At 50.6% G+C, this 11,857-nt stretch overlaps 1 protein-coding gene across 1 annotated transcript; it reads right to left on the bottom strand.

Annotated features, from left to right (window-relative positions):
- Positions 1-2,599: 2,599 nt before the first annotated feature.
- Positions 2,600-10,729, bottom strand: LOC134169281 (heat shock factor protein 5-like). The gene is given in 8 exon segments (XM_062629696.1): positions 2,600-2,777; positions 3,819-3,966; positions 3,969-4,010; positions 4,647-4,788; positions 4,875-5,225; positions 6,866-6,960; positions 8,766-9,125; positions 10,164-10,729. Coding segments are annotated over 8 exon segments (1,818 nt in total). The 5' UTR covers positions 10,666-10,729.
- Positions 10,730-11,857: the final 1,128 nt, after the last annotated feature.

Raw genomic sequence — 11,857 nt, 5'->3', positions numbered from 1 at the left:
GTTTACCAGAGCATCTGCTTAATTACAAGATCTTTGGGGGCTTTAAATTCATGACAGGCTTTCTAGAAGATTCTTTCCAGCTCAACCACAAACTGTAACTTCCCAACATGTCCCTTGGCACATCAAGCTAAGCACGATGGTCCCCATCCATCTTTCTGCAGCGCAGAACACAACCATTAAAGTAGCAGACAAAATCTGGTATAAATGTGGAGGTCAAGAGCTGGTGCTTCCTGTCCGAGTCCTTCCCTGGGAAAGAAAAATCCCTTTTTGGGTCATTGCAGGCGAGGCTGGAAGAGGCTGGTGTCCCAGGCAGCTGCGTGTTTGCTGGGAAGAGCGTGTGGGGCCTCGGCGTAGGAGACCATAGCACAGGGGGCTGCGTGTCCTACCTTTCACTCTGATTTGTGACATGGAATATTAAATCCCTAAAGTACCTTCGTCAAGGGGAGAGGCAGCAAGTGCCAGCAGCCTGGGAAACACCATGAGAAGAATTCAGCACAAACAAAAGGATGGGTCCCAAACACAGCAGCACTAATATAGAGATTTTATTTCGACTGCATTGAGTTGTACAGCACATTTTGTTTGTCACAATGCTATGGAACTGATTTTAGAGGTTTTTGGCCAGCACATTGTGACGCTGAACTCACGAGAGCTAAAAGCAGTTTGGACTAACGGCCTGAACGAAAGGGCCAGGAGTACCTAGTTTCTGGCTTCCCCATCGCATGCAGTCACTCCAACACGTGCAAAACAGGAGCAAATCCAGTTTCTTCTGCCAGCCCAATGGGCACTCTCCCATGTCTGGCAATGACTGCACGGTAGAAGGCAGGGAAGAATCTGAAGCAAGGTGCCTTCTCTTCCCAAAGCCATCTTGGTTGTTCCCAGTATGGAAAAGAAGCAGAGTCCAAGGAAGTACAGGGTCTTCAGATGATGCTGGCTTTGCTTGCACTATTGGGATGTACAAAACCAGAGGCTGACATATCAAAGTGCAGGCAAGGGTTGTTATTACACTCCCTCCCACAGAGATGACAAACCATTAGCAAAGAATTTGGGAGATCACAACAGCATCAAGTACTTTGCCTGGTTAGTAGAAGCAAACATCCTCACACGTCCTCCCCACACACACAAAGTCTCAGCTCTTGAGGTGCAGAATTTATCAGACATTTTCATTTAGCTGGAGCACACCTCTGCATTTCTGCAGAGAAATCCCCACTTTGAAACTCTTCTTCCTCATTAACACCACAGATCTCTTAGAAAGGAGGTGGGACGGGAGCTCTCCAAGGGATCTAGGGATTAAAAGCCCACCCAAAGCCCACCTTCTTCCTAAACCTTTTTTCTTTCTAACCCCACTTCCTCTTCCTCAGAGTGAGTTGGGATTCCGGCTCTCTGGTTTCAAGAAGCAGAGAGGCAGTTACAAGTTGGCAACTCTGAACTTTGACCACTGTACAGGAAACAAAAAAAGTCAAATTCAAGAGGCATTTTAGGTAGCGCTGGGGTAAGTCGGAGAGATCGTTTCCACCACTGAACAGATGCACGTGTCCTGTTGATCACTGCAGCCTGGCTATACCTGCTGAAGTGAAAAGCACAGAGCGCAGTGTCTGTGTGAGCCAGTGTCCTTCCCCATCCCCATTTTGGTATCGATGCTTCATTCTCCCTTCTTCGGGTTACATTAAGTGCACAGAAATATATAGCAGCATTTGAACTGAAACCCTCACATACACCAGACAGCACATTCCCGGAGGTAAAACAACACATTATGGCCTGTACCCTCAAGGTATCAAGTTTTCAGGATAAAGAGCAGTAGGAAGTGGAGAACTGAGGGCAGAAGAGGGGAGGAGGAACAACAGAGGTACATGAGTTCTGTTTCCGTGCCAGGAGAGGATCAGAGTGCCATTCCTGATAGCACCAGGCTGTGACATGAGCGCAGACAAGCAGACGGGCAGAGCAGAACTGAAAAGCCAACCTCCCATCTCCCCGCAGTGCTGGGGGCAGGGGCAGAGTCAAGTGCGTTCACCAGTTCCAGCGGAGCATGGAAACGGGCAAGATCTGGTGGGCCCGTTTTCAGCCACGGTGAATTTCTCTTCAACGCACGAGAGAAGATCCCTTAGTGATGGCTGATGAGTCTTATTCACCGAGCTGATCGCAAATCACACTCACGGAAAGAGAATCCACAGAGCTGCTCCGGCCTGAGGCCCTTCCACCGCCCATGGCACCACTGGAGCCTGCCCTCTTCCTCCTCACACAGCAGCCAACCTTCGCAGTGGGAGTTGGTTCTAAACATGCCTTTCTATTGCTTTCGGGGCACTTTGAATGGGCATTATCTGTGAAAACATTGTTTTCCAGCCCACAAAAGAAAGAGGTTGCAATCCCCTCTTTAGCCCTAGCTTGTCAAGGCTACAATGGTACCAGCGTGGGGACACACACACCATACTCTCTAATCTGAGCTCCTCTGCTCCAGACTGATAGTTAAGACTGCTGAAGACAATGCATTCAAGCTTGGTGTTCAAGCCTTGCATCAAAGGCCTTCACAATGACAGTGGAGGCAGTCACCCGTCAAACCCACGAGAGGAAAGGCTGGGCTTAGACAGGTCCCTTGTGCTGGCATTCAGCTGGAAGCTGTGGCGATGGGCTTCTTCAGATGTTGGCTCATGAGCTCCCTGGCACGAGAGACTTGGATGTGGTCATAACAGGAGTTACAAACGAGGACAGGGTCATACAACTGTTGATCAGGGATGGGCAACTTCAGGTGGCAGCAAGCAGCACAAAACACGTTCCCACAGTTCCTGTTGAGGAGCAAAAACAACCCGTGAAAAGAGAGCTGGGAACACCACAGCAAGTCCTTATCAAGTACAAAAGATGCAGTTCAGGGGTGAAATACCAGCCTTACTCATGGCTTGTCGACATGCTTCTTAAAGTACACGCTGTGGTCTCCGGTGCAAGCTAACTGGCTAGCACGAAGGAGGGACTAATGGGCATTACCACCCAGGAGAAGGATTGAAGGCCTTAGGCTATAAATAACAAAATTATGAATAAAGCTATAAATAAGATATAAATTTCTGAAGAAAGCTATAAATAAGATACAAATTTATTACTAAAGCTATAAATATCATTTAAATTTATGAATAAAGCTATAAATAACATAAAATTTATGAATAAAGCTATAAATAACAGAAATTTATTAATAAAGCTATAAATTTTATGAATAAAGCTATAAATAACATATAAATTTATAAATAAAGCTATAAATAAGATAAATTTATGACTAAAGCTATAAATAACATATTAATTTATAAATAACGCTATAAATAAAGCTATAAATAACACCTATATTTATAAATAAAGCTATAAATAACATAAAATTTATGAATAAAGCTATAAATAACATACAAATTTATGAATAAAGCTATAAATAACATACAAATTTATGAATAAAGCTATAAATAAAATAAATTAATAAAGCTACACGTAACAAAGGTATGAATAAAGCTATAACACAAATTTATACATAAAGCTATAAATAACATACAAAGTTATGAAAAAAGTTAAAATAACATATTTATGAATAAAGCTATAAATAAGATACAAATTTATGAATAAAGCTATAAAGAACATATAAATTCATTAATAAAGCTATAAATATCATAAAATTATGAATAAAGCTATAAATAAGATATAAATTTCTGAAGAAAGCCATAAATAAGATCCAAATTATTTCTAAAGCTATAAATATCATATAAATTTATGAATAAAGCTATAAATAACATACAGATTTAGGAATAAAGCTAGAAATAACACATAAATTGAGGAATAGAGCTATCAAGGACATAAGAGTTAGGAAACAGAAGAGAAGAGGTGTGACCCTGAACCCAGGCTCCAGCTCTGTGCCGAGCGCTGCTGCCGGACTCGCAGGAGGGAACCAGCCGGCAGCTCCTCCACGTGTTCGCACGCTCCTCACTCTGGCGTCTTCCTCCAGAAGCAGCCCCGCTTACAGGCTCCACCTTCCGGCTCCTGGGGATCTAGGAAGCAAACAACACCGAGGAAGTGGCAGGCTTTGCCTACGGCTCAGCTGGCAGCACGCACAGCAACTCTGCTGCCATCAGGGACAGTCCAATCTGGCCAAAGGCGGCCTGCGACTTGAAAATCTGAGCGTGTTTTTCTCCTGTCTTTCAGCACACGTATCAGCAGGCTGCTGTGACATTTATTGAGTGATCTGAGCCACAAAGGTTGCACTCGGGCACTCACTTGGGCAGCGTGGTGGGGTTTTCCCCTCTTACTTCAACAGTCACCTCATTAGTCAGAGTTCCCTTTGTGGCACTGTCACCCTCCAGCAAACATACCCACAGCCTGCATCTCACTGCTGTGTACTGTGACGTGCAGGGCTCTGACACAACTCCCACAACTTCAGCGTTTATTGACTGATAGAATTTATTCCCTGGTCCACCTAGGAGTCCTCACCACCAGCTTACGTATAGAAGCGTGTCGGCAAGTACGCCGAGAGCTCCTACGAGTGCAAGAGTTGAACTGAAGGCCCAGTGAGGTACTTACACTGCAGACAATAACTCAGCTCTTGTGATCTCCCCTTCCCGCAAGAGTTTCAGAGCAGCTGTCTTGGCCACCTCTAAAAAAGGCAGGCTCTCTTAGCAGGGACTTACCCTGCTGTGAGCTGTGTCTTCTCTTCCTGCACTGAGGTTTTGCAGGGGACCCTGGCTCTTCTGCAGCTTTCTTCACTGCCTCGGTTCCTGAAGTGAGCTCTCTCTCTTCCCTCGCAGATCCACATTTAACACTCTCACTCTCCTTTAAATAAACACACCAACAAATGAAAGAAACCCAAAGACCACTCAATAGTTTCCTGGGGAGTTTTACCTCCATTTAGCACTTACTTGCTCTGCACTGAACAGCTCATCCACAGCAAACATTTCAGATGGCTGAGCTGGGTTCTGATCCAGCTGTTCTTCAGGGGCTCCCTGTGTGCTCACAGAGTCTTGCGCTGTTTCAGCAGCAGCAGCGCTTTCTATGGCCGCATTGATGTAGCTTTCCAACAGCTCTCCATCCCAGCTTTCTGCAGGCTCCGGTGTCACTACATCAGCGCTGTGCGATGCATACATCTCACTGAGAAACTGAAGCACATCTTCATAACTTAATTCCGGCAACACCTCCTCCTCCTCAGATGCATGATGTGCCCCATCAGAGGGCAGGCATTCAGCTGCAGAAGGTGGCTGCAATTCAGGACTCTGCGAGAAACAAAACACAGGGAATTTCCAGATCAAAAAATCACAGCCATTTTCAGTCAGGGCTGATGGATTTTACTGCTTCTGAGGACTGCAAGTGCTTACTGATGGTCAGTACGTAAGCAGGGCAGGATGATCAATGCTGTAGCTGGCTGCATCCCTCAGCAGGACCTTGGGGAAGTGTCTGCCCCAGGGCACACACAAGGTAAGCTGATTATTGGCCAGAGCTCAGTGAGATCCACAGGCAAAGCACTGTCTTCTGTACCACCTGCACAGCCCCTGCCACCCTGCTCCAGGAGAAATGATCGAGGCTACGCTAAGGCTCGGAAACCTCAAGCCCTTTTGATCCCTTCTGTACACTGCTCGTGTTGTCCTGCTCAGAGGCAGCCAGGCACTGACCTGGCACCACTGGTTTACACCCCTGCTTGCCTTTGGGCTGCTCACACGCAGGGGACCTTCCACCAAGCTCTGCCCAGATGCGCCAGCAGCTTTTGAGTGCCAGTTCCCTGGCTGCGGCCGCATAATCCAAGCAACCACTAACCAGGACGTGGTTAACCAGGAAGTTACCAGGCCACTTCCTGGTTAAGTAACCAGTCCATCTCTTCTGACTCCATGGACTTGCTTCTCAAAGGAAGACCCTTTCGACGGTGTATTGCTATTACCTTTCAACCTAGCCACACCACCACCCCGTGGCGACTCCTTTGGGACCATGTGCTATCCCAGACACTGATCTCAGCCTTCTGACATCAGAACTGATGCCATTGTGACTTCCCATCACTCACACCGATCCTCATGTGCTGGAGGGAAAAGCAGCTCACAATGGAAGTGAGAGGACAAAGACGCACTGCGTGAAAAATAAATACCAGCCTATCAATGGCACGACTGGCTGTTGGCTATTTCCAGCCTTACAGCAACGTTACCCTGGCCATAACCTGCCCAGCTCGGGTAAGCTCATATGAAAACAGAAAAACATGCAAAAAGGACAAAAGGTTGGTATTTGCAAGACGAGAAACTGGATGAGCAGGCTTGCACAGGTCAACCCTTTCTCAACACACACCACCAGAGCGTGCTTTGCTTATACCCTGTGAGGAAAAAAGTATCTCCATGCTGCTGGAATGCAAAAGGAAGCCCTGGCATTTTTACTGAGGTTCGTTTGCTATTTGATAAACCGTGCCACCCAATAAGGTGTAATTTCCACCAGAATTCTAGAAAGCATTGACAGGAAGCACTGGAGCTCTCCTAGATAGGATAGCTCTGAGCTGGGGCCAATTCCAAAAGTCAGCTTGGTTCTTCTCATGCGTCCAATGAAACTCAGGACTGCCACAAGCTGTCTGGGGCACAGGAGCGGAGCTCATTCCCAGTATTAATTACAACGTTAAAGAATCCCATTTTGTGCAGGCAAGGACTTTCTTCAAAGATAAATGGAGACTCGTGAACTAAAGCGAATGAATTACGGTGAAGTCAAGCACAACAGTTTCACAGGAAAAAACACTCCGCCGATGAGGACACCCACTATGCCGCTGCCCCGCAACCTTACCTGCATTACAGCACTGCCCCTTTCATGTTTCAAAGCAAGCCCAGAACCCTGCGGTCCATGCATGGGGTCTCCTCCCTTCCCCCTGCTCTCTGTGCGCTGCACTCACCTGCACAAAGACGCAGTCGGTGGACGCCGCAGCCGCAGCACTGGCGCTGACAGTCAGAGGCCCTCCCTGGGCAGGGGGTGAACACTGCGGGGTGCCTGCAAAATTCAGACGCAGGGATCAGACTGCCAGAACTGGTGCCCAGGGTGTACAGTTCTATCGCCTACTTGCATTAAACACTGCAGTAACCACTCCGTAAGCTCACTCCTTGAAATGGAGTATGACCTCCCCGCTGATTGTAAGACTGAGTTCTCCACCTTAAAACATATTTCTTCTAAACTGTGTAGACAAAGATCAAACATACGTATTGTAGAATTAACCAACACACACACACACACACACACACACACACACACACACACACAGATGCACAGGAAGGGCTCCTGCATGTTCACACACGCACACACACTGGAATGAAAATGGGATCTTATTCCAAAGAGCAGCTCTGTAGATGAAGCAGTTTCTGCGGGTCTCAGGTTTTGGTGACACGCAGAGAGAACTTACAAGGAAAGGCACTACTGGCAGGACAGAGAATCTTTAAAATTTGCAGTCCTTCTGGGCGAGAGAGAAATCCCCCATGAAATCAAATCTAGGCCAGTGTTCACAGTAATTAAATGGTACAAGTGTGACTTGAGGCGGCCACGTGATCAGATCCGTTTCTTTGCAATGCCTGACACCTAAGCGGGATTCCTCACCAGACACTTGCTATGATAACCAATATGGATTTTAATACCTATACCTAGGGCCCTTTTTCATACGAAACCGAGGAACTTTTGTCCAGTTTGGAGCAACAAACACAAGAGCTAAACAACAGGGAGCGAGCTCGTGGACATCCTTCCACAGCAGCACGAGACACGCGTCTGACTCCTGTTACCTCAAAAGCTCGTTCTGAGCAACCTTAGGATGAAATCTGGACATCTTTCAGAAGAACACCCTGTGACCTGCAAACATATTACAGTTCTGGATTGTGCCAAAAATCGAATGACACCTGGGCTTCAGTCCCTGGGAACGCCAAAGGATGTTGACAAAGCCAAGGAAACCACCAAAGAAACCTAAAGGGCTACTGTAAAAACAGTGCAAGAGAGCAAAGGAGAGAACTGGCTGTGACCTGCTGGAGTGATCCTAAGGAAACAAACACGTAGTACAAAGAGCCTAGCTCCTAAGAGAAGAAAAGGAAGAACACAAAGGGAAAAAGCGCTTGTGAAACAGGAGGCAAGTGTAAAACACAAAGTCCAGAACACAGGCTATAAAAAGCTACAAGTAAAGTAGAAATTGCACAACTCTTGCACTTAGTAGAGCTTATAGTGAAAGCAGCTCGTGAATCAAACGCGCTGTAATGCCTGTACCTCAAGGGGAGGAGAACAAACATAACCGTGTAGCAGCCCAGACTGGTGACCAATTCTGAACGGGTCCAAAGTGCAGAAGGGTGCACAGAAAGAATGGTCTGCACCCACAACACCTTTTCTTGGGGGTTTTTGCCAGCTGCAGCAGTGCCTGATCCAACAGCAAGAAAAACTGCACCTGTGGAAATCCCACTGATGGGCTCGGCCAGCAAAGGCAAAGGGGCCAATTCATTTGTAATACTTCAAGTCTTCCAGCTGAATCAAGATTCCACACACACCTGCTTCACCCACACCCTTTTGTCCTTCCCTGCTCATTGCAGAGAAGGCATTTCTAAGCTCTTCTGTCTCTGATACAGTTCATCTCATCAGAGCCAGAAGAAATGAGCAGCTAGAGCACATTCTGCCACTGGCTGGTAGCAAGTAACGGACAGGGAACACACGTCTCACTGGGAGCACACACGTCAGATACACACACGCAGTGACAGAGCACTGAGGAAAAACATTTCATGCATCACTTTGCAGGAACTTCTCGAGCAGCAAGCGGAGAACTTTTGCCGTACGTGTTGGATCCGGGCCTTGCAAGCGCTGCCCTGGAGACGCGCAGCTGCCCCGTTCTGGAAGGGCAGCACCAGCCGGAGCGCCTCGCTGAAGCGGCAGAAGCGAGCACACGGTCTGCAGAGTGTACGTGACCTCTGTGCAGCACTTGTGGAGGACGGGAAAGGGAGCCCCTTGGCCTGGGAAAGCTGGGGAAGCCCCGTGCCCTGGCAGCGACCCAACAGAACCCTGCCGTGGTCTGGAAGGCTGCTGGCAAGTTGTTGCCTGGAAAGCAGGGGGGTCCTGGCACGAGGCCGCTCTGTTGGAGGGCGGAAAGCAGCTGTCTGGACGGCAAGGTTGAGGAGCCTGTCCTGCGGTCACCAGTCCTGCAAAACAAAGGGAAACAAGGACTAAGGGAAGGAGTTTTCACTAGCCCTGAAAGGCAGGATGAGGAGCCAAGGCTCCACAACGTTCCCTGGGAAGACCACCTTTGCTCCAATATTCTTCATCCACAAACAGACTCTATTCTTACACCTAAACATACAGTAACTGCTGCAGCACTACCACCTGAACACGCAGGAACATGAGTGCTGTGCCAACACACAGCCATCCCTGGAGCATTCAGTCTCCTGAAACCCTCAGGAGCAAGTGATCGCTACTGAGAAATGTGCGATTATAAATCAAAATGGGCAGGAGCTGACTAAAGCGGCACAAGCCATTTAGGGAGTGCTGCGCGTTACATCAGGCAGTTAGGTAAAATAAAGGGGGAATGGTGAAGCACGCCTCTACCAAACTCCAGTGCTGCCAGCACACAGGCAGCCAAGGCAAGGGCAATGTCCAAATCCTAAACGTGACCCTGAGAGCACGTGATCACAAGTCCTTCAGTTTGTCAAGGAAAACAAAACCAAAGCCAGCTTGTTTTCCAGGTAGCTCAAGCGGTTGAGTCTGAAAAAGCTCAGGCTTTGCCGTTTTGTTACTTCCAAGATATTCCCTTTAACCTTCCCTGGTTTCCCCTCTCAGTCGGTGACGGTTTCATGAAATGGTACTTGCCCTCATACGGTTTACCCGTCGCTTCCCAGAGATCTAACGACAGCTTATGGAGCAACCCTCCAAGGAGAAGTAACGTTCACCCGGTAGGGCTGCGCCAGCTCCACAGAGCCAGGGTGAGGGTGTTCTTAACTGCAGCCCCCGACAGAGGCTGTCTTGCAGCCGAGGGGCAGACGGAACCACACGCGGACCGCGCTCCCCGTGCCTGCGGGCAGCACATCTCCCTGCACGGACGACAACGGCTTTCCCGCAGCGGCGGAGCCGAGCGGCCGCCAGCAAGGTCAGGCAAGCCTGCTGCCTGCGGGGGTGCCGATCTACAAACCCCGCAGCACCCAGTGCTTCTCGGGGCCCCGCAGCCCGGAGCCACCCCAGCTCACCGGGCCTGGCAGCCTCGCCGAGCGTCGAGGGCGGGAGCTGGGAGCGCTGGGCCGGGCGGCTGGGCAGCTCCAGGCCGGCCGCCAGCTTCGCCTTGTTGGCCCTCGTCAGGCGCTTGAGGAGCACCAGGAGGTCGGGGCGGTCGCGGCGGAAATGGGGGCTGTGGAAGTGGAGCAGGGCCCCCGCGGAGCTGCCGCCATCGCCGGCCGCCGGGTCCTGCAGGGGCCCGGGGCCCGGCCCCAGCTTGCGGAACCCGTAGAGGTTCAGCTGGCGGATGAAGCTGGCGAAGTTCCTGGTCTTGAAGACCTCGCCGCCCAGGGCCGCCCCGTCGCCGGCCGCCTCCGCGCCCAGCAGCTCTCGCTCGAAGAGCCGCTGGTCGATGAGCAGCCCCTCGCCGCGGGCATCCCAGCGCACGGAGCCGCAGCGCGGGCTGTTCACCAGCTGCCAGAGCTTGGCCGGGAAGTGGCTGGGATTGACAGCGCCGGGCAGCCGCTGGCCCTCCATGGCGCTCCCCGACAACGGACGCACCGACCGCTCTCGCTCCAGCGGCCGCCGGGCAACGCCCGGCCCCGTCCCAGGGCAGGACGCGCAGAGCAGCCACCGCCTCCAGCGCTGTCGAGCCACGAAAACCAACTCCGCCGGCAACGTGAATTTTCTCTGCTCCTCTCTTCAGCGCTTTGCTCAGCGCAACCTTCTAAACCAATAAATAGCTTCTCATGACAGAGACCATCAAATTGAAAGGGAGTTATTCCAGCTCCACACTGGTGTAAAACACCAGCAGCTGTCCCGTCCCACGGAGCGGCTGCCGAGGCGGGAGCTGGTGTAGGCAGCCATCCTCTGGGCTGTCTGGGACTGAGAATGGGAAAAGAAATGCTGGTCTGGCCATTCCGCCGGCACCACACTGGTTCCTAGGTCTGTGCTCACCCGGCGGAGCAGGCAGCCCGCGCCCCAAAGGCGGCTCCTGGGGTTTTAACCCCTCCAGTTCCTCCCGACAAGGTGCCAAAGGGGCGGTTGCCTTCGTGTCTGTCTGGGCTCTTAAGGGTTGCTCCCGCGATTCCACCCGTTCCCGGCTGTGCTCGGTGGGTCTGTCCATGCCACCTCGCTGGGCTACCCCTAGTAAAGGTGCGGCCTCGGCGTTTCGTCACCCGCACTCAATTGTAAGCCGCCGCGGCGCCATCGGTGTTTTCAGAGGTCAGAGAGGGCAATTGCCGGGAGAACGGGCACGGGTGATAACGCCTCTTCCCCAGATCCATCACCCCCCCGTCAGTTCCCTGCTGTGCGGCAGCCGCCGAGGGGAATTGTCCTGCATTAGTGACCTGCGAGGGTGGCACAAGGATGGACACTTCTGGTAATGGAATTGGGTTTGGTCCCGATTCCCGAGTCCACTCTACAATTGCAGTCAGCATCGATAAGGGCCATTCTCCATCGCCTCGTCCAGCAAAACAAAGTGTTCCATGGGGGAGTTCCCACGTCCTGCCGTAGAGCAGATCAAACCCCAGGGTGCTCCTATGAGCAGCACAACCGGTACTTGAACACCAGTTAGTTTCTGCTCCCCGGGAGCCATAAGGCAACTTCTGCAGTGGGACACTCTTGGATCGTTCCCTCAGTTCCCCGAACGTTCCTTTTACGGTGAACTGGCTTTCTATCTAGATCGTTTGGTGGTCGATTAGTAATTCCTGATGTCTACGCCCCTGCG

The sequence above is a fragment of the Pezoporus occidentalis genome, unplaced genomic scaffold, assembly GCF_034315485.1.
Source record: "Pezoporus occidentalis ecotype Australia unplaced genomic scaffold, CSIRO_AGI_Poc_V1 ctg340, whole genome shotgun sequence".
NCBI classification, from domain to species: Eukaryota; Metazoa; Chordata; class Aves; order Psittaciformes; family Psittacidae; genus Pezoporus; species Pezoporus occidentalis.
This window is presented reverse-complemented; position numbering and strand designations above follow the sequence as displayed.